Source organism: Scyliorhinus canicula, chromosome 2 (genome assembly GCF_902713615.1).
Source record: "Scyliorhinus canicula chromosome 2, sScyCan1.1, whole genome shotgun sequence".
Classification (NCBI taxonomy): Eukaryota; Metazoa; Chordata; class Chondrichthyes; order Carcharhiniformes; family Scyliorhinidae; genus Scyliorhinus; species Scyliorhinus canicula.
In genome coordinates this window covers 181,604,424-181,627,542 of record NC_052147.1, presented here as the reverse complement: position 1 = coordinate 181,627,542, position 23,119 = coordinate 181,604,424, and the positions used below count along the sequence as shown (strand labels likewise).

General features: G+C 42.6%; 1 protein-coding gene and 1 long non-coding RNA gene across 5 annotated transcripts in view; one reads left to right on the top strand and one right to left on the bottom strand.

Moving 5' to 3' along the window:
• Positions 1 to 23,119, top strand: part of glsb (glutaminase b) — a 163,902-nt gene that overhangs the window by 125,762 nt on the left and 15,021 nt on the right. For 3 of the 4 annotated variants that reach the window (XM_038789138.1, XM_038789137.1, XM_038789141.1), the window contains one exon: positions 20,719 to 20,780. In XM_038789138.1, the coding sequence (XP_038645066.1) occupies positions 20,719 to 20,780 (62 nt within the window). Of the gene's footprint in view, positions 1 to 15,758; positions 16,087 to 20,718; positions 20,781 to 23,119 lie in introns of those variants that run through there. The other variant, XM_038789140.1, reaches the window with a different exon arrangement.
• LOC119961802 lies at positions 10,770 to 23,033 on the bottom strand. Its single transcript, XR_005459745.1, has 2 exons — positions 22,852 to 23,033; positions 10,770 to 11,776 (listed from the first exon to the last, which is right to left on the bottom strand). It is a non-coding gene; the product is annotated as an uncharacterized LOC119961802 (long non-coding RNA).

The window sequence follows — 23,119 nt, the reverse complement described above, 5'->3', positions numbered from 1 at the left end:
ATTTTTACTATCAAAATAACCAAAATTGGCAATTTTGTAAAAACGTGTCACTGGAATAGTTTGCATATATATTCTTTTTAACATAGTAAAACATCCCCAGGACATCTGAGATTAAAATAGATATTACTTGATAGATGAGTTTGGATGGAGTTGACGAATAATATTGATATATGAAAGCTTTTGAATGAGGAGGGATGGGAAAGTAGCAGGGGCAAGCACCCTATTAATGTGGAGCCACAATAACCAAGGGCTCTGACAGTCTAATAGAGCTATCACTCAAAAACCTGAAAACAACTCAAACTCAATGGTTAAACAGTTAAGAACCCTCAAGTGGGGCAGCACGGTGGCGCAGTGGGTTAGCCCTGTTGCCTCACAGCGCCGAGATCCTGGCTCTGGGTCACTGTCCGTGTGGAGTTTGCACATTCTCCCCGTGTTTGCGTGGGCTTCGTCCCCACAGCCCAAAGATGTGCAGGTTAGGTGGATTGGCCATGCTAAATTGCCCCTTGGTTGGAAAAAAAATGAATTGGGTACTCTAAATTTATCATTTAAAAAAAGCCCTCGTGATCATTCATATGTAAACACAAACATCTATTCAATAACCACATCAAAAACATCCTTAACTGTCAATCAAATAGAACACAGCCCCTTCTGAGATAAGTGGTGTTAACATTTGAAATTCCCCCAAGCACTCAGTAGGCTCAGCTATCAAAACAAACCCTTGCAACTGCAAGTAATTGAGCATAGTGAAACTGGAAAAAACAGATGGCTTGGTTTTTCCTAAACTACAGCAGATATTCCGTTGATCAACGTGGTCCAGATGCAGATAGCTCTTTTTTCTAAGTCAAAGCTGCAGACTAATGTTTTCCAAATTTTAGGTACTGTGTATATTAAATGACTTCAGATTTTTAGCTTTTTTACTTGTTCATGGAATGTGGGTGTTACTGGCTGAGCCATCATTATTGCCCATCCCTGAGGGCATTTTAAGAGTCAACCACATTGCTCTGGGCCTAGATTCAAGTGTAGGCCAGACGAGCAAGGATGACAGGTTTCCTTCCCTGAAGGGCATTAGTTAACCAGGTGCATTTTTTTTAACGACGGTCATTAGACTTTTATTTCAGATTTTTCTTTAATTGAATTCAAATTCCACCATCTGCCGTGTTGGGATTCGAACTTAGGTCCCCAGAGCATTACCCTGGGTCTCTGGATTTGTAGTCCAGTGACAGTGCCACTATACCACTCCCTCCCCTTGAGGCACTGAAGTTTCCGAGCACTGTTTTCTTCAGTTTTGGTTGGATAATCATCTTTGGTTATCATTCCCTACGAGTGTGATTGCCCACCTAGAAACATTGTTACTGGTTATGGGTTCTGTAGATTATTGCGTGACTGATGAGCCCACGTCTAGAGCTGCATCTTTGACCATACACTTGGCAGGTGTTTCCAGGAAGTGAGAGCGGTCCTTGAACTTCAGATTTTCAGGGGCTGAACTTCAGGGGCTGGTTTAGCTCACAAGGCTAAATCGCTGGCTTTTAAAGCAGACCAAGCAGGTCAGCAGCACGGTTCGATTCCCGTACCAGCCTCCCCGGACAGGCGCCGGAATGTGGCGACTAGGGGCTTTTCACAGTAACTTCATTGAAGCCTACTCGTGACAATAAGCGATTTTCATTTCAACTCTAGATAGTTGGTACTGCTCTGTCGGACTCCTTTTCTGGGCCTCCTCTTGCAGTTGGGTGTGAATTGTGTCCCTTCAATCAGGGCCTTCCTCCAAGTAGGTATCTTCTGAGCAAGGGAACCCTGGGCGCTGATGTCTTTGCTGAATTTCCTGCAGAAAGCCTTCAGCATGTCTTTGAAGGACTTCTTTTGTTCTCTTGTTGAGCCTTCTTTTTGCTGGGTGAAGAAGAATTGCTTTTGTAATCGGGACTCTTAACACCTGAAGCACATGACCAGCTTCAGATGAAATGACCATGGTTTCAGATGATATGGCCTTTATGTTGGTGATCTTGGCTCCTTTAAGGATGTTGATGTTAGTATGCCTATCCTCCCAGCTGATGTGGAGAATCAGTCTTAGACAGTGTGATGATACTCCTCCAGGGCCTTGAGGTGGCATCTGTACGTAGTCCAAGTTTCTGAGCTGTATAGAAGAGTTGGGAGGATGACTGCCTTGTACTGAGGATCCTGATATCAGCATAAATGTCGTGGTCGTCAAAGACTCTCGTCCTTGAGTGTTCAAAGGGGGCGCTCGTGGATTGGATACGATGTTGGATCTCCACATCAATGTCAGCTTTGGTTGAGAGATGGCTCTCCAGGTAGAGTAAATGTTCCAGGTTTGGTAGGGTTTCTCCATTGACCTTAATTGAGGAAGAGACCAGATTTTGCCTTGGGGCAGTTTATTAGAGGACATGAGTCTTGATGTTGAGGCTGAGACCTTTGCTTCAGTATGACTCCATAAATGTGTCAAGCCTGGCTTGGAGATTCTTTTCTGAGTGTGGAGATGGCAATGTCATCTGCACACTGATATTCCATGAGCCATGTTAGTGTCATTTTCTTCTTGGATTTCAACTGGTTGAGGTCGAAAAGGTTTCCATCCATTCTGTAAACAAATGTCCACTCGTGAGAAGCTTGTTCTTGACCAGGTAAAGGATATTGGCAAAGCAGAAAAGGGTGGGGGTTGCTGATACATGACACATGCCTGCTTGACTCCAGTCTTGACAGCATGTTTCTGTCTTCTTTACGTCAATGAGGACTGTTGCTGATATCTTGACATGGAGGAACCGGTGGATGTTGCTGAGTTTCTCTGGACAGTCAGCTTTTGACAGGGTCTTTCCTCGCACCTCCCGAATCGAAAGCCTTGGTCAGACTGATGAAGGTCATGTAGAGTGGTTGATGTTGCTCCTGACATTTCCCTTGAAGATGTTGTGATGTGGAGATGCCGGTGTTGGACTGCGGTGGGCACAGTAATAAGTCTTACAACACCAGGTTAAAGTCCAACAGGTTTATTTGGAATCACTAGCTTTCAGAGTGCAGCTCCTTCATCAGGTGAGTGAAGAGGTAGGTTACGCAAACCTATGGACAAAGTCAGTGATGCAAGATGATACTTTGAATGCAAGTCTTTGCAGGTAATTAAGTCTTCACAGGTCCAGACAGTGCTACTGGAGAGAGGGATAAACACAGGTGAAAGAGGTGTGAATTGTCTAGAGCCAGGATAGTTGGTGGGACTTCGTAAGCTAAGGCCAGATGGTAGGGGGTTAAATGTAGTGAGACATGAATTCAAGGTCCTGATTGAGGCCGTACTCATGCGTGCAGAACTTGGCTATCGGGTTCTCCAAGGCGGCCTCTAGGACGCATGACAACGCAGAAGGCAGATAGCGAGGATTAGGGCTATGATCTTTCCAGCAATAGAGAGTAGGGAGTTTCCTCGCTAGTTCCCACAGTCCGTCTTGACTCTTCTTGAAGATGGTGATGACTGCACCCTTTTTTTAAATTTAGAGTACCCAATTATTTTTTTTTCCAATTAAGGGGCAATTTAGCGTGGCCAATCCACCTAACCTGCATATCTTTGGCTTGTGGGGATGAAACCCACGCAGACATGGGGAGAATGTGAAAACTCCACACGGACAGTGACCCAGGGCCAGGATTCGAAAGGGTCCTCAGCGCTGCAGTCCCAGTGCTAACCACTGTGTCGTATGCCGTCCGATGACTGCATCCCTAAGGTCAACAGGAATTTCTTCTCTTTCCCAGATTTTCAGGAACTGCGGGTGGAGATGATGGGTGACCTCTTTTCCTCCAAGGTAGAAATCTCTGGGATCCCATCCACTCCTGTGGCTTTTCCAATATTCATGTGTTTAATGGTGGCTTTAATTTCATCAAGCTTGGTGGCTACCCAGGATCATCATCATTGATGGAGAGTTGGGTATTCCTCAAACATGTCCTCATCTCTGATTGTATCACGGTTTAGGAGTTCTCTCAAGTGTTCTCTTCATTGGAGGCTGAAGTTTTCTCAGTCTCAAGAGGGTTCCATCCTTACTCTTGCACTGGTTTGAGGTCTAGGGTGTTGGCCTGGTGGCACTGAAGAAGCCCTGGGTGTTGTGCTTGTCGGCAAGGAATTGCAGCTCCTTCGCTTTCTCAATCCACCATTGGTTCTTGATCACTTTTGGGGGCTGTTGACGCCGGAGTGGTTGCTGCCGGTTTTCCCGCCGACGTGGGGACTTAGTCCCCAGAAGAAATAATTCCGCCCCAGGTTCTCGAGCAAGGTGAGTTTTCAGAAACCTTCCAAAGCCCACCTACATTTAAGTGGTCACTGGATAGACATATGGATGAAAATGGAATAGTGTAGGTCAGGTAGGCTTCAGATAGTTTCACGGGCCGGCGCAACATCGAGGGCCGAAAGGCCCGTACTGCGCTGTTATGTTCTATGTACTCTGGGGCTCATTAAAATAATTCTCCGACAGTTGACGGCAACCCCAATGTCAGATGATATGCATGCTGTGTCAGATCCTGACCCTAACCCAAATCTCTTCTCGACTATGGGACGATTGTGTGGGCCCAATTTTTAATGAGAAATTTAAATTTGTGTTGGGAAAATAGGTTTTGCTGACTCTTGACTACAGGAAGATGTGAACATTCAGCCTCTAGAGTCAGAATTACAGATTAGTACACTGACAATAACATGTATCAATGAACAGAAGTAACTGCAGCTATTAATGGGATTTCAATAGGCACTGATGTTTGATTGTGTGGCAAGAAGATTAGAGTTGAAGATCATAAAGTTCAATTGGTTTAACTAGGGACGAGTACTTTACAGAGCAGTGCCTGATCCTATGTGTATTCCTTACCATTTGTTGCCAATAGGTATGGTCACACTTCAGAATAGTGCTTGTTCTATTTAAATTGACTGGCTTGCAACAAACCTGTGACTCAGTTGCCTGAGCAATTTCATATTGCCAACATCGCAGTGCAAAATTCTTAAATTGAATGAAAGTTTAAGGCAGTGTTTTTAACGATTCTCAACCCAGTATCTAATGACACTGGAACCCCAGTGCAAACTGGTTCTAACTTTAAAATTGCTACCTTTTAAAGAAAAAGTCACAATGGCGTGAGGTATGGAATAATGCTCTTCTAAAATTGTGAGCAAATTCACATCATTGGTGCAGTTTTAACATCTCTTTAAGCATAATATGAATACAAATGAAAGCTTGAGTATTGATACTGAGGGCAGCATGGCAGCACAATGGTTAGCACTGTTGCTTCACAGCACTAGGGTCCCGGGTTCGATTCCCGGCTTGGGTCACTGTGCGGAGTCTGCACCGTCTGCGTGGGTATCCTCCGGGTTTCTCTCAAGTCCCGAAAGACGTGCTGTTAGGTGAATTGGACATTCTGGGTTCTCCCTCAGTGTACCCGAACAGGCGCCGGAGTGTGGCGACTAGGGGATTTTCATAGTAACTTCATTGCAGTGTTAATGTAAGTCTACTTGTGACAATAAAGATTATTATTTTATTTTTTTTCTGTGTGATACAGGTGAAAAAACATAAAGCACTGACCACCATTCATTTTTTGTTGTGCAAAAATCTTGCCGTTTTTAGATTTTTGAATTCTCTGGGATTACGGTAGTAAAACACTGCTTAAAAACTTGTATTTCGATAGTATATTGGTGTTAATCAGAACATCTCAAAGCATTCAAGAGCATTCATTACTTCCGAAGTTTGGACCAAAAGTGAAATGAATTATATGCATAATCTAGGACACAGAGATGACTCCATTCTCTTTGGGGATAAAATGGCCATGACGTATTTTTTCATCAAACAGGAAAATGCTGTAACTTGGTTTGAGAGCACTTGTGATAATGCAGCAATCCCTCAGTTCTGTACAGAAGTATGGGCCGACATGGATACATTTTCTGAAGTGTGATTTCAACACAACCTTCTGACCCCAGTGTGCAACCCACTGAGCCTATTGTTACCTGCAGGTTGATTCGAGGCAGCTTTTTGTTGCCTACCACATTTCCCTGGCCTGGTGTTCAGAGTGGGCAGCTGAGCAATAGCAATATACTGCTCACTCCTGGGTGGTTTAGTCCTCCTTAGTTTGACTATTGTTCCCTTCCTTTGCACCAATTTTCTCTGGTGGATCCATAGGTATGGGGAGGGGAGTATAAGGTGTACATGGACAAGCTTAATCACAATTCCATTAAGAAGGCTAAAGAAGATGAAAGTCTGTCTGTGGTGCTTTATAATGTGACAGTGCAGGTGCTCAGCCACTGACTTGGAGCTGGCAAGATACTGTCATCTGCCTTGCCCATGACTAGAACGGAATGTCTTCTCATGAGTTCCCTAACATCATCCTCCAAGTGGGTAAGTGGCTTAATTGTATGGCAGTCTCTTCTGGTGGCCTGTCTTTGGCCATTTATGTCTGCTAGTTTCTCTTGCAAAGATACAGGTAATTAAGAATAGGACTGATGGTGTTTGGTAAATGGCAAGCAGGGAAGTAAGAAATGTAGAAATGAAATGAGGATGTTAAAGTGGAGAAAGGATTTTGGGGTAGTGGAAGGCAACAGTGCGTTTGAACGTTATGCAGCCATAGTGCAGGCTAGGATGTTTTAGGTGTCCTTAATTGGGGAATGTGAAGGATCAATTTTAAAAGAGTTGCTTTAAGTGGATGAAGAATATACTAGTACATGTTGCTGCTAGACAGGAGGCACATATTGGTCAGACTGCCAGAGTATAGATCAGTTGTCTGATTTCTAGTGACCTCTGAGGAGCAGGGCCTCTTGCTCAGGACGGGTAGCACAGTGGTTAGCACTGTGGCTAGCCCTGTGGTTTCACAGTGCCAGGGTCCCAGGTTCGATTCCCGGCCTGGGTTGCTGTCTGTGCGGAGTCTGCACATTCTCCCCGTGTCTGCATGGGTTTCTTCCGGGTACTCCGGTTACCTCCCACAAGTCCCGAAAGATGTGCTGTTAGGTAATTTGGACATTCTGAATTCTCCCTCATGTACCCGAACAGGCGCCAGATTGTGACGGCTCGGGGCTTTTCGCAGTAACTTAATTGCAGAGTTAATGAAAGCCTACTTGTGACAATAAATATTATTTATTTACAACAAGAAAAATAGTCCACTCGTATCTGCTTAATGCCTCTAAATGATACATTTAGATCTGCAAGGCAGCTTTGTGCTCTGAAAATGGGGCCAACCTTTGGAAGGACAGCGATTCAATTGGTCTCATCTAGAAACACAGGGGACGCAAACTGACTAGCTAGTTTTGCTTAGCTGGTAAATTACAATTTTTTGCAAAATAGTTGGCAGTGTGAGTGACGATCAGCGCTGCATGGCTGCCCAAGTGTTGTAATATGCAATTTTGGCAAGCTGGGTTGTGGAACACCATCCAAATGCATTTAGCCTTCATGTTAATGTATCTGTTGAAACAAGTGATTGAAAGGAATAGGGCATTATTGTTGTAAAAGGAGAGATTGCAAGAGGTTGACCATGAGCATGATGTTCAGGCAGCAGAGTAGAAGCAAAGCAAGTGTCAGAGTGCAGAAGCCAATGCGTAGAGATTTGTCCATTCTTTTCCATCCTCGTGGCTTTGACATATCGACATATTTGACATATGGCAGCACGGTAGAATTGTGGATAGCACAATTGCTTCACAGCTCCAGGGTCCCAGGTTCAATTCCGGCTTAGGTCACTGTCTGTGCAGTCTGCACATCCTCCCCATGTGTGCGTGGGTTTCCTCCCACAGTCCAAAGATGTGCAGGTTAGGTGGTTTGGCCATGATAAATTGCCCATAGTGTCCAAAACTACCCTTAGTGTTGGGTTGGGTTATGGGGATAGGGTAGAGGTGTTGACCTTGGGTAGGGTGCTCTTTCCAAGAACCGGTGCAGACTCGATGGGCCGAATGGCCTCCTGCACTGTAAATTCTATGATTCTATCTGTTTTATTAACATGGCGTATATTTTGTATCATCTGGTGAATACGGGACCTGATCACCACAGATTTGGCAAGCATCGAAATCCTAGCGAACAACATACCAGTGCTTAGATTACTCAAGGAAGAAACGGGGAGATGTGCAATGGTGTTACCATACCGGTCATATTGAACATGTGAAACCTATGGCATTGATCTGTAGTCCTGAGGCTGAGGGAGTTGTATCAATATTATCTCAAATCACGTGGCACAACTGTTATTATTCCTGACTTCATCTTCTGATGAAGGGTGTGTTTGGATATCTGAATAAGTTATGCTATATATCTTTCACATCCAACTTAGTGCCATGCCTTCTGCACTCTAGGCACCAATGGCTGCTGAGTATAGGTAATTCTGTTTCAGTGCAATAAAAATACTTAGAAACAAAATAAAGTAATTTGAGGGCAAAATGAATGCGTCTGCCTTATATTTATGACACCTAGTTTTCTGACACCAGTTGCTAGGAGTAGTTTTATATGGGTTTTACCCAGATATGCAAATGTGCTAGTCCTAGAAACTATTGCATGTCACCTAGTGGCCAATAGTGTGATGTAGCACTTAAATGGTCTAACAGTGCTGGTGCTCTAACAGTGCTAATCCTATTTGGGTATTTCTATCCTGTGTCTCAAATCAGGTTGAAACACACTATAATTTGTGTGTGCAGACATGGATTAATCAAAGATGGTCACCATAGATTTATTAAAGGAAGCGCTCACTATCATTGAATTTTTTGAGGAAGTAACCAGGAGGCTTGATGAGGGTAGTGCTGTGTATTTTATATAGTTTATATAGATTTTAGCAAGACTTTAATTTTTTTTTAAATTCTTTCATGGGTTGTGGGTGTCACTGGAAAAGCCACATTTGTTGCTACTCCCTAATTGTGCTTGATAAGGTCCCTCATGGACTTCTGATCGTGAGAAAGATCTGGAACGGTATAAAACTTTAGTTAGGCTGCAGCTGCATGCAGTCACTATCGGAAAGATGTGATTGCCTAGGAACGGGTAGAGGGGGATTTACGAGGATGCTGCCTGAACTCAGGGAATTCTAGTTTTGAGGAATGGTTAAATAGGCTGAATTTATGTTTTTGGAACAAAGCACTGAGGAGAAACCCAAGTATTTTACATACGTCTAAGTACTGAGTCAATAATTGATACTGGGGTATAATTGACTTTTACACTGTTTAATGTTTACATTGTTTAATGTTCTGCTTGTAGAAACCGTTTTGGAAAAACAACAATAATGTGGTTCATAAAGTATAAACCTATTAAATATAATAGTGTTTCTCCTTTTTTAAAATTGGACCATTTCTCTCTTGTTCCTGCTGAAATTGCAGTGGGAGATGGGAAGAATCCCTGTAGAAATTACAGGTGTTCCTGCGGCCTATCAAAAAGGTGTGCTTTTGATACTTGAGCTCCACAAAAAGTACCACATTTCTACTACTTTACCCAGGCCTTTTACAATTTGTGACTCAGCAACTTCTTTTTCACTGAGTCAGAATCTGTCTCACTTGTCATTTCTAGCATGAGTCGTTTTCTCCATTTTCCTCCTCCCTGGCATTGTAAATCTTACTAATGCTGGGGTGAATTACAGTGCCTAACCACTGTCTGTACCTGACTCGTCAAGGTATGTGAAGAAAAATCAAAGACAATTTCTCTATGTATGGCCTGGTGTGAATTTTGGAAAGGTTATTTGCACACTGAGAGATTAGGAAGAATAACATTTTTCTGACTAACCAGGGATCTTGCTCAATTATATATAGCTCAAATCCTGCAAACCAGATGAATGACCAATTAATCTAATTTTGATGATGCTGGCTGGAGGATTGGGGAGGTTATTGGTCAGGTCATTGAGGGCATTTTTGAATAGATCCAAAGGATCATTTCATGTCTACTTTAACTGGTAGCCTTGGCTTCTTATTTAACAAGACATCTAAAGATGGCGGGCGGGATTCTCCCATTCAGCGGCAGAGTGTCCACGCCGTCGGAAATGGTGTTGCGTTTCACGACGGCGTGAACGGGCCGCTGGGAGTACCGATTCTGGCCCCTACAGGGAGCCAGCACGGCGCTGGAGCGGTTCATGCTGCTCCAGCCTCCCATCCCGGCGCGAACTGTGCGCCACGGGATCCGCGCATGCGCAGTGGCACCGGTGTCAACGCAGACATGTTCAGTGTCGCCGGCGCCAACTCCCACATGCGCTGTGGCCGCCCTCAACGTACCGGCCCCGACGCAACATGTGTGGGAGTTCAGGGGCTAGCGCGTAAGAAAATAGGCCCAGGGAGCGAGAGGCCGGCCCGCCGATTGGTGGGCCCTGATCATGGGCTGAACCCCACCCGACCCTGCACGCAGAGTTCCCGCCGGCCGCGACCAGGTGTGGCCGGCGCTGGTGGGACTCTGCCTTTTTAGACCGGCCGCCCGGAGAATCGGCAGCAGGCTGCGTAGAGCGGCCTGCGACCGGTGCCACGCCAAACGCGCTGCGCCAATGAAGCCTATTCTCCGCTGTGCGGAGATTCGCGTGCCAGCGTCGGGGTGGCGTGGCGTGGTTGCGGGGATTCTCCGGCCCCGGGCTGGGAGAATCCTGACCGGCATTTCCACCAATATAGTTCTCTATATTTCAATGAAATGTCAGCCTTGCTTTATATGTTTATGACCAGGAATGGTGCTTGAACCAAAGTAGCACTTCCACCAACTGAACTAAATTATCGTTATTAGCATGGATAGAATTTGTATTTTCTTAACTACCCATGATCAGAATGTTTTGTACAGAGATTTGTGTTTTCTTACCCTTGGCTTGTCTAACCAATAAAATAATTCATCAGCCAACTGTTTGAGAGATTAAAAATAATGGTTATTTATTATACATTTACCTTGAATTAAGTGTAATATCCCACTTGTGCATGCACAAAGATATAGATAAAAGCCGTGCACTTTTTCCAGATTACATTTGTCTGTCTCTGATACACATTCTGTGGTCTCCCACGTGGCAGGCCTCTGATCTTTTGAATAGATTCAATAATTTAAAGTTAAAAGTAATAAATAAATAATCTTTATTGTCACAAGCAGGCTTACATTAACACTGCAATGAAGTTACTGTGAAAAGCTCCTGGTTGCCACATTCCAGCGCCTGTTCGGGTACACAGAGGGAGAATTCCAAATTCTCAGCTGGTACGGGAATTGGACCCGTGCTGCTGGCCTTGTTTTGCATCACAAACCAGCTGTCTTGCCCACTGAGCTAAACCAGCAATAGCTGGTGATTCTGAGAGACTAGATATATTTTATAACTGTTACTACAGATACTCATGCATCTAATGAAATCTTGTCATTAGTGTCTCAAATTGTGCCTGTAAAGCAGCATCCAACGCTTCCACTGTTTAAAAAGTGAGGCTTTTGGCAAGTGAAGGATTCACTAGGGTGAGGTTTCTTGTAGTCGATGAGTTCAGAGGTTGGTTCTCAGACGAACATTAAATTGGAACAGGTTGCATTTTCTGGCTGCCTGATGACTCACAGTTTTTTGAATCTGGTTCGTAGACTGGCTTCGGTGCAGCTGTCTTCACCCAGCTCCTCGCTGATCTTTTAAACACGACAAAAGAAAACATGGCTGTCCATGTGGTTTTTCACACGTTCAGGTCCTTTTCCAAATAAGATGTTGATTGCACATTGTGTTGAGGGGTGCGGTAGTCAGTATCTTTGTTTTAGAATGACCCATTCAAATCAGATAATACTCCATTGGTTTCAGGGAAGGTCATCAATTTATATCGTCTGGAATGTTCTTTGATTCCCTCTTGAGACAGGGATGTAGTTCTAATCCACAAAAAGCCAGCGACCGTGTCCATCTTTAAAAATATAAAATTAATTTGAAATTCCAAATCACATGCTAGTGCTGGAAGTGGTATTATACAACAATGCATACTATTTTATAAATGTATTGCTGCTGTTCAGCCCTGCCTGCTGAAGCAATCTGGTATTGGAACTCCATCATTGAGCAATCAACCCATCCTCAGTCTATAGCATGTGAAATGAGGCATCCATCTATGCAATATTCAGGCTCCTGTTGGCAAGTCAAGTTTTAATATATATTTAGATGATTCTTTTTAACAGATTTCTTATAGCTTAGTTTAATTTTTTTTCTACATGTGTAATTGGGAAAAAAAGGATGCGTGTGTTGATTCAGGGTTCTGCTTTGTAATGGGGGCCTGTCAGTTGGAAACAAGTTGTTTTTCATCCAGGCACTTTTGTTAAGCAAACATGAAGTGTCTGACATGTTTGCATCAATATGTCTAAGTGCCTAAGAAGTAAACTCATTAACTAACCCTTAATGACAGCTTTGCACTAAGTGAGACAGAAGTAGCTCACTGAGCTACTTTTGATGGGGCTATTGTCAGCAATAGCTGGTGATTCTGTGAGAATAGATATATTTTATAACTATTACTACATATACTCATACATCTAATGAAATCTTGTCATTATTGTCTCAAAATTATGCCTATAAAGCAACATCCAATGCTTCCACTGCTATAATAAACCAACAGTTTTTCAATTGATTGATTTATTATCACATACTGAAGTACAGTGAAGTATTTTTCTGCGGTCAAGGGAACGGACACCAGTAGATAAAAAGAATAATCAACAAAGTACATTGACAAATAGTGATTGGTTACAGTGCGGAACAAGGGCCAAACAAAGCACATACATGAGCAAGAGCAGCATAGGGCGTCATGAATAGTGTTCTTACAGGGAACAGATCAGTCCGAGGGAGAGTTATTGAGTCTAGTAGCTGTAGGGAAGAAGCTGTTCCTATGCCTGGATGTGCGGGTCTTCAGACTTCTGTATCTTCTGCCTGATGGAAGGGTTGGAAGAGGGCAAAGCCTGGGTATGAGGGGCCTCTGACAATGCTGTCTGCCTTCTTGAGACAGCAGGAGGTGTAGACAGAATCAATGTGGGGGTGGCAAGTTTGTGTGATGTGTTGGGCTGAGTTCACCACACTCTTCAGTTTCTTGCGATCTTGGGCGAGCAGTTGGCATACCAAGCTGTAATGCAGCCGGATAGGATGCTTGCTAGTTTGATCTGGCATTGTCTTTTGGCATCCCTGATGGCGTTGTACCTGGATTTCTAACAAAGGTCAGGATCGTCGGACTTCAGCGCTCCAGCCGGATCTTCTGCAGGGAGTGAGCCTTTCGGTTAAGCCAGGGTTTCCGATTGGGGAACATGCGTATTGTCGTCTTTGGTACACAGTCCTCGACGCACTTACTGATTAAATCTGTGACGGTGGTTGCGTACTTGTCCAGGTTAGCTACCATGGCCTTGAATATGGACCAGTCCACTGATTCCAAGCAGTTGGGGAGGATATCCTCTGATGCCTCGGACCAGCACTCTACAGTTTTCTTGACTGGCTCCTTAGTTAGGCCACACTTGGAGTATAGTGTTAGAACCTTAGTTAGGCCACGCTTGGAGTATAGTGTTAGAACCTTAGTTAGGCCACACTTGGAGTATAGTGTTCAATTCTGGTCACCACACTACCAGAAGGATATGGAGGCTTTAGAGAGGGTGCAGAAGAGATTTACCAGGATGTTGCCTGGTATGGAGGGCATTAGCTATGAGGATTGGTTGAATAACTCGGTTTGTTCTCACTGGAACGACGGAGGTTGAGGGCGACCTGATAGAGGTCTACAAAATTATGAGGGGCATAGACAGAGTGGATAATCAGAGGCTTTTACCCAGGGTAGAGGGGTCAATTACTAGGGGGCATAGGTTTAAGGTGCGAGGGGCAAGGTTTAGAGGGTGTACGAGGCAAGTTTTTTTACACTGAGGGTAGTGGGTGCCTGGAACTTGCTGCCGGAGGAGGTGGTGGAAGCAGGGACGATAGTGACATTTAAGGGGCATCTTGACAAATACATGAATAGGATGGGAATAGAGGGATACGGACCCAGGAAGTGTAGAAGATTTTAGTTTAGACGGCCAGCATTGCCGGCACGGGCTTGGAGGGCGGAAGGGCCTGTTCCTGTGCTGTACTTTTCTTTGTTCTTTGTTCAGCATGCTTGTGTTGTTTGTAAGCCGGAATTAGGAGTACTGTGGTTGGATTTGCTAAAGTGTGGTCGGCGAATGGAGCGGTAGGCACCTTTTGAATGTAAATAAACGCCCTTTTCAATATTTCAATCAAATAAATACCTGTCAACCAGCTTTGTACTGTCATTTTTAAGAGTCTGTATGGCTGGTGTCAACTCTGTAGCAAGAGCAGCCTTAATGCGCCAATAAATTGTAACCGTGTTGATGATAGTCAACGGTAATTGTGACTGGTATAAATTGAAACACATTGCAAACTTAGCATAAAAACATTAGCAGTTGTCATAGGGAATGCAATGGACTACTGCTGGGGATGTCAAATATGGATTTATGGACCTAGTTCTCCATATAGAGAGGTCCTGATAATTTAAGCGAAAGTAAAGGGGTAACAGATATTGAAGAATAAACATTTGAAGTAGATACGAAGGGATGGGTTAATTATTTCCATGCGGGGCAGCACGGTGGCCTAGTGGTTAGCACAACTGCCTCACGGCGCTGAGGTCCCAGGTTCGATCCCGGCTCTGGGTCACTGTCCGTGTGGAGTTTGCACATTCTCCCCGTGTCTGCGTGGGTTTCGCCCTCACAACCCAAAAATGTGCAGAGTAGGTGGATTGGACACGCTAAATTGCCCTTTAATTGGAAAAAATAATTGGGTAATCTAAATTTATTTAAAAAAAAAAAAAAATTATTTCCATGCTCCACTTGGCTCGGGTCAACAAACCCAAGCAGCATTGACTGGAACTGAGGGATGTTATTTGCCAAGCTTCTGAGGAATTTTGGGTGGTGCAGAGATCTATCTAAATTGCAGGTGGGTGGGAAGGGAGAGAGATTAGATAAGAATGGTTTATTTGTGTTTTTTTATATGATGGAATTATTTTGGTCAGTAGTTGGACTTTGAAGCAATAGAGAAAATTAACATAAGTAATCGAATTGTAATTTTTTGAGTTGTGGTTAGCACAGTTAGCACCGGGGCAGCACGGTAGCATGGTGGTTAGCATAAATGCTTCACAGCTCCAGGATCCCAGGTTCGATTCCTGGCTGGGTCACTGTCTGTGCGGAGTCTGCACGTCCTCCCCGTGTGTGCGTGGGTTTCCTCCGGGTGCTCCGGTTTCCTCCCACAGTCCAAAGATGTGCGGGTTAGGTGGATTGGCCATGCTAAATTGCCCGTAGTGTCCTAATAGTAAGGTTAAGGGGGGGAGTTGTTGGGTTACGGGTATAGGGTGGATACGTGGGTTTGAGTAGGGTGATCATTGCTCGGCACAACATCGAGGGCCGAAGGACCTGTTCTGTGCTGTACTGTTCTATCTATCTATCTTTCTGCTTCTGAAAGAGAACAAGGAAGCGCTTGGGTGTGTGTTAAACACAAGTGAGCAGATGCCATGCACAGTTGCTTCACAGTTCCAGGATGCCAGATTCAATTCCTGCCTTGGATCACTGTCTGTGCGGAGTCTGCACGTTCTCCATGTGTCTGTGTGGGTTTCCTCCAGGTGCTCCAGTTTCCTCCCACAGTCCAAAGATGTGCAGATTAGGTGGAATGGCCATGCTAAATTCCCCTTAGTGTTTAAAAAAGGTTACGTGGGGTTACGGGGTTATAGGGATAGGGTGGAGGGATGGGCTTAAGTGGGGTGCTCTTTCCAAGGGCCGGTGCAGACTCAATGGGCCAAATGGCCGCCTTCTGCACTGTAAATTTGATGATCTATGAGTTGATGTTGATATAATTTTTGTCCAGTGGTAAACTTGTACATTCTTCCGCAGATGTTCTTTTGCCCAATATAATGTTTCGATGATTTGCCAGTCTCGAGCTGAAGCTATTTGAAGATGTATTGAGGCGAGGCAAGAGGCCTTCGAAGGAAGGATAGTTCAAGTCACCTTCATTTCTGGGATATCAATGTTTGGAAGAATGGCAAAAGTAGTTGACCTGTTTTGGAGAATGGCAGCTGTCAATGTATTTTGAAAGATTCTCTAAACTTTAGTCTGCAGTTTAAATCTTAAATTTTAAATTGATAAAAGAAACTTCCATCGAACCTCGAGCTTGAAATCCGTGGTCATTTATATCAGTAGGGAATGGAAAGGCTTGTACAAGGTAGTTCTTCATTTGATTATGTTTTTGGTCCATGATTGCAATAAATATTTGAGAATAATAAAATTGTGCCAACGATATCTGATATTTCTGTTCCTGCAGTAATTTTTAAATGAATCAACAAATAGTAACCGGAAGGAATAGGAAGGAATCAGTCACATTAAAGAAACACTAAAGTCCACCAAAATTTGGAGAGAAAGTGCTGAGTACAGTTATAGAATATATAAGTGAATCAAAATAATAATTGTGGAAAATTGAAGCTGTCCACAAATAAGTTGACGTGAAGAGTAAGTGAGTTTTTACAGTCTTTGTAAATCTCCTTTCTTACCCAGTGAAGGAATTTTCCCAACTGAATCCCTGATCAAACTGTGCGGCCATTAGTGGGTCAGGAACCCAAAAGGTAAAGAAATGGACCAACCAAGTTAGCATCTCACCCTTGGGCTCCTCAGCCCAATTGTAAAGGGCGCATTGGTCTATCAAAGGACATATTTCTAATTAAAGGGACTCCATCATTGATTAGAATGTCCCATCTGAGGTTGAATTTTTGAGGCTGCAGCAACAGCAGAAATGTTGAAGAGGGGCATGGATGTAAATGGCCGAGGAAGTTAGCAGCAGAAGTGTCCTTGAAAGTGGCTTCCGGCTGCGGGGATGTAAGTGGACACACGAAAGGTGGCTCTCCTCCTAGGAACTTGAAATTAGGTACTTTTAGTCCAAAAATTGAATCGACTGCTACACCCAGGTTTAAACCCCCCCCCCCCCCCCCCCCCCCCCCACACCTACACCCCAGTGGTGGTTAGGATACCGGACCAAAACCCCAATAACAGCTTACAATTATCACTTAACACTATTTCTCAATTCCCAGTAAGCAACAAGAAAAGAAACATACAGCTCTCAATCCATCTTAAATCAGCAAGGTATGGAGTAATACTTGCTTTACAAAACAGATTTAGGTTCTGTTTAGAACCCCTGCAAATTCTGGCTGAATATCTTCAAAAAGCTGGTTCACCTGCCGTGTTTCACCTTCTTCCTTGTCTTCAAACAAGACTGCTTGCTTTAAAAATCAAGATTTTGCATTCATCATGAAAATTTTGATTGAGTCTAAATAGGGAAGTAAAAACTAAATAGCAATCAAAAGATCAAAGAACTTGGGAGGAATTTCTTTTGAGAGATGAGAATTTGGTGCAGTGTTTGAAGCACATAGCATTGATACATTTGAGAGGTTACTTTACGCATAAACGATGAAGAAGGGAATAGAGGAACATGGGGGCCAGAGCAAGAAGAGCTTATTAGTGAGAGGAGGCTCTTTGAAGTATAGACACTACCTACACCAATTGGGTTAGACGGTTTCTTTTTTGTCCTTTAGATGCTATGTAATTCCATTTAAATTTTTTAAAACTCGGTGGCAGCACTGCTGCCTCATGGCGCCAAGGACCCGGGTTTGATCCCGGCCCCAGGTCACTGGCCGTGTGGAGTTTGCACATTCTCTCAATGTCTGCATGGGTCTCACTCCCCCACAACCCAAAGAAATATGCAGGGTAGGTGGATTGGCCTTAATTGCCCCTTAATTGGAAAAATATAATTGGGTACGCTAAATTTATATTTGAATTTTTTTTAACTCATTGGTTTGAAATGTTGGTAATGCTACAAGTGCTGGAAATGCTCGGGAGCAGCAGCTGTGGAGAGAGAAACAATGTTTCAGGTCAATAACCTTTCATCAGAAATGTTATGTTCTAAATTAGGTTGTGGTCTGGCTATTTTACATGGTAGCAAATCTAGGGGTGAATTTTATGCTGCCCCTGCTGGCCTATTTGAAGGTGGCAGGGGGAAGGGGGCATGCAAAATAAAGTGGGTTGCTAGCCTGTTACCTTTCCGCCCACCGCTGACCTGTCCCCCATATTGCGGTGAATTATTAACATGATCTTTTGGAGCACTGCTCCTTCCTCGGGAAGGAGGAGCAGTGCTCCGAAAGCTAGTGTTTGAAACAAACATGTTGGACTTTACCTGGTGTTGTAAGACTTCTTACTGTGCTCACCCCAGTCCAACGCCGGCATCTCCACATCGTGAATTATTAAAGCATTAGGCAGCCTGCCTGCCCTTGGGGCCCATTGAGATCCTTAAGTGGACAATTAAATCCCACTTAAATTGAGGCTTCATTCCCCTCTGCTTAATTTTTCAGTCTGAGTGGAGGCAAGGCAACCAGTCCAGCTTTGTTAGCACGAGTTGTTGTCAATTGTTGTAAATGTTGTCATTTATGCAAATGTTTGTCCCTCCCTCCCTCCAATATTCTTATTTGAACTGACCATCATTATACACATGAAATTCTTAACAGACTTAAAACTGAGTCTGTGTGGTGTGTTATTTAAATGTATAGTTTCCAATGCTGTTTGATTGTCCAGTTAAAGTTTATGCTATTGCTTTAACACTGGCTCAAGTATAGCTGCACTCCCAAGATGTGTTTGTCGTGAGGCGTCTCCTCAATTTGGTACTTGCAGAAGGTTTTCATTCCTGAGTCTCCACCTACAGAATGGTTTTACTGGAGCATAATTTTGGTTAATATGGTTTGACATCTAAGTGGTCAGGAACTCAGAAAAAACAGGAGTACTTGCATATCATATATTTTCTTTTAAATAAAAGTGAATTAATAATATAATGAAAGTAGTAGAATGAGACAGGGAAGATAATTGAGAACAACGGGAAGGTTAAAATATTTAAATCTTAGCAGCGAGAGTTAATTTTTAAAAAATAAATTTAGAATACCTAATTATTTTTTTTCAATTAAGGGGCAATTTATCATGGCCAATTCACCTACCCTGCACATGTTTGGGTTATGAGGGTGAGATCAACGCAGACACTGGGAGAATATCCAAACTCTCCACAGTGACCCAGGGCCGGGATTGAACCTGGGTCCTCAACGCAATAGGCAGCAGTGCTAACCACTGCGTCACCATGCTGCCCAAGCAGTGAGAGTTAATAGGCATAAATCTGCTTGACAGCCTGATTGAGCTTCTTTATTCATTTAAAACTGGTTGGTTTTCGCAGCCCAGTGCATAGCAGAAAACTTAAATTGTTAGCAGGAGCTATCCAGAGTTTGGGGATTAGTCATTAGAAAATAGTGTTAAGAGCAGAAGTGGAAAGATACAACTCTCTCCTCCAGGTACAGAAGGTAAATAGATACAGGTAGGGAAAAGGAAAAACCTATCAGATCATGACTGGAGTACTTGACTTTATTCAAACTGTCCAATTAATTTAGTTTCTTACAGTTATTAGGTTTGTCATAATGCAGTAGTATTTCACAAAAGAATGGCTGCTAAGTCATTAATTTAGGGAGTGAGAGTGGGGGAGATCCACAACAAGTCAAAATGTGAGGAAAAAGACCAGCATGATATATGGGCAGGATGGGGACAGTTACAACCAAGAGACTTCTGTATATAAATCCATGCAGCATAAGAAATAAAAACAAGTGAATTGGATGGATAAATCAGGTATGCTGCAATATTTGTTCCAGAGAGATGGCTACAACTTGAACTTGAACAAGATGGGATGCTAAATATTCCGTGTTGTAGGATCTGTTAAAAAGAACAAGGAAGTTGAGAAAGAAGAGAATGTAGCAATATTGACAAAAGGCACAGTTATCACAGTACAACGAAGGGATTTTAGCAAGACTGAACAAGCAATGTACATAGAATGGGTAGAATTAAGGAACAGTAAAGGATATGAGATTCTGGTAAGAATTCTCCATGCATCTTATGGAAACACATCCAAAAAATAATGTAGTTATGGGAAGTTTAATTTTCAGAGCGACTGGGAGAAGCTTTTGTAATAAAGCCAATAAACACCTGTTGCATAAACCAACAAAGGATTGGTTGTATTGGATTTAGTGTTGAGTAAAAATATAGAATTAGTTAATCTGACTAAGGGGCAAATAGTGATCATAATATGATTGAACTTGATATTGGGTTTGAGAGTGAGATTCACAAATCCAAGGTTTTAAACTTGAGACAAACTTTGAAAGGATGGGAGGTGAATTGACAGCAGTAAATTAAGTTGATATATAGATTGGTCGTGATTTCATTAAATGGTAGACCAGTCTTGAAGGGCTAAATGTTATCCTGTTTGCATGTTCCTAGATTGTCAAAGTAACATGAGAAATAAAAAAGGTAAAATAGGTGGAAAAGTTCAGCTTTAAGGCTATGATGCAATAGCTATTACTGAAAGATGGCTATAAGTTGAGCATGTTTGGGTACTAATGTCAATAAATAGCTGTGGCCCCAGCAATGATGCTTGTGGCACTTCAACAGCTACAGCCTGCCAACTTGAAATTGCTCCATTTATCCTTACTCAATATATTTGGAAGAAACTGACAGATATTTACGGGATGTGGGTGTCACTGGCTATGCCACCATTTAATGCCCTTGAGAAGGTCGTGGTGAGCTACCACTTTGAGCTGCTGTAGTCCATGTGATGTAGGTACACCAACAATGCTGTTAGGGAGGAAGTTCCAGAATTTTGACCCAACGACAGTGGATTCCCCATAGTCTTTTAATGCTTTTAATTATGTCATATATATATATATATAACCAGTTGTGGAAGCAAATACAAACAGATCTGCCTTTTGTGTGTCCTAAACCTTTTTAGGTGAAGTCGGTAATCAACCTCCTTTTTGCTGCATATACTGGAGATGTGTCTGCACTTAGAAGGTAAGGACCTCTCAGAAATCTGGGTCACAAGGGGCAGCATGGTGGCCTAGTGGTTAGCACAACCGCCTCACGGCGCTGAGGTCCCAGGTTCGATCCCGGCTCTGGGTCACTGTCCGTGTGGAGTTTGCACGTTCTCCCCGTGTCTGCGTGGGTTTCGCCCCCACAACCCAAAAATGTGCAGAGTAGGTGGATTGGCCACGCTAAATTGCCCCTTAATTGGAAAAAATAATTGGCTAATCTAAATTTAAAAAAAAAAAATATTTAAAAAAAGAAATCTGGGTCACAAGTCAGTCTGCATGTGTTTAGTCGAGTAGAAATGGTGCATGGACCTTGTGTGTGCTAATATTTTTATAGAATAATCTGGACGATGGTATGCTTTTTATCTATTTGATACAGGCCCCGATCCTAGATGTTTTCACCACCAGTAATAGACAGGAAACCACAGACAATGGAAAGCCCATTATAGCTAGTGGATTTTGTTCATGCCCATTCTTCTCTATGTGCATAGACAGACAGTTATTATTATTACCCAAGAGCTATTATAAAACCATGTTAATCTTCGAATCATTAAATGATGTAACTGCTCAGCAGCAGAACCGGAACTGCATTAAGTCCATTGATTTTAGCAGATTAAAAGGATTTAGATGAGACATTGAGTTTCATTTGCCATAACAATAAATACATTCTCTAAATAGCTGCAGTACTGTCTATCTATTGAGGTCACGTATTATGAATGAAGATTTAAGCTGTGATTTTGGATGCCATTATAGATATTGTATTTATGCAAAAGCTATTTTCTTAAGTACTGTAAGAGGATATGTTTGTGTCTAATGAGCAATTAATGTAGTAAAAGCATTGTAAAATCTGTCGTTGCCAGTATTTTCTTTCCAAGTTAAATGTCACTTGTTAAAATCTTTGATTTATTGGTATATTCAACTTTTTTTAAAGAAGGCTCTGAACCGATGAAAGAAAATATTCACTGTAGGTCTCAAATATCGGCTTTCCAGTTCTGGACCAACTGCACTGTCGTTTTTATCTTTTAATGCAGGATTATGCTGTGCTGTATTTTCAAAATATGCTGATACTAACAGTAAGAGAAAGGGACTGCAACTTTTAGATTTGGTGGACATTTTGTTAATAGATATTTTAGTTGCTTTGAGGCTTTGTTAGACTAGTAGTCCAGTGATTCTTAAATTAATTGTGGTTTTTGAGATGCTCAAGAAAACATAATAATGGCAGAGCACTTGAAATACATCAGGGAGGAATATAATTCAAAGTCACCAGACCAAACTTTAATAATCGTTTATTGTCACAAGTAGGCTTCAATAAATTTACTGTGAAAAGCCCCTAGTCGCCACATTCCGGCGCCTGCTTGGGGAGGCCAATGCGGGAATTGAACCCGCGCTGCTGCCTGGTTCTGCATTACAAGCCAGCTATTTAGCTCAGTGTGCTAAACCAGCCCCTTAACTATAAAGGAACTGAACAAGTACACACTGCAACTGGCCTTATGTAAATTGGATTCTAACACAGGAGATTAGTGACTCCTTTGCTGTTTATACCACTGATGTGGACTGTGGTCTTTCCTGTGATCAAAGCCACTCTTGTCTCAAACACTGCCATATAAACTTGTAGGAAGAAGTGGATGATGTATACAATTTTAAAATCTCACTTTAAAATAAGCTTAAGTTTCCTGAAACTTAGTATTTTAAAAACAGGCCTACTTTTCTGCAGTTCTTTGATTCAATTGTATTTCCAAATAATTTTAGACACGGTAATGTAGCTGTGCAGTTTAAACTCTCCTTGTATTTTAATATGCCAAAAATGAAGGATACTTTCGGATTGGTGCAGAATGTGTCTCAGAATAGTGGTAGTCAACATACCACCTGAGGGACCACTTGTGTTTTACTTTGTGGCCAATAGCACATCTGCCTCTCTGGTCAATGGGATAGAATTCCGAAACTGCAGCACTGCCTCGCAATGTTTATGGGTTTGAATTAATAGACTGACAATTCAAAGTGGTGTGTTTTTATAAAGAAGATTCTGTAAATAAAATATTTTTAAAATTACTTACGCTGTGTTGCTTTTCGGTTGATTAGACTGTTAAAGTAGCCACACAAAAAAAAAGCTTGCAAATCATCTTTATCTCACAAGGATACTCATATCAACTTGGTTTTATTAGCCCATCCACACCAACCACCAAGTGGAAACATTGAAAAGCCAGAATTCTATTCATGAATAGTCACATGAAAATGTAACCAACCTGAAAAATAAGAAATGATTTAAGTTCCACAGATTTTAACAGCCTGTTAAATGATGTGCCTCCAGTTGAAAATAAATCA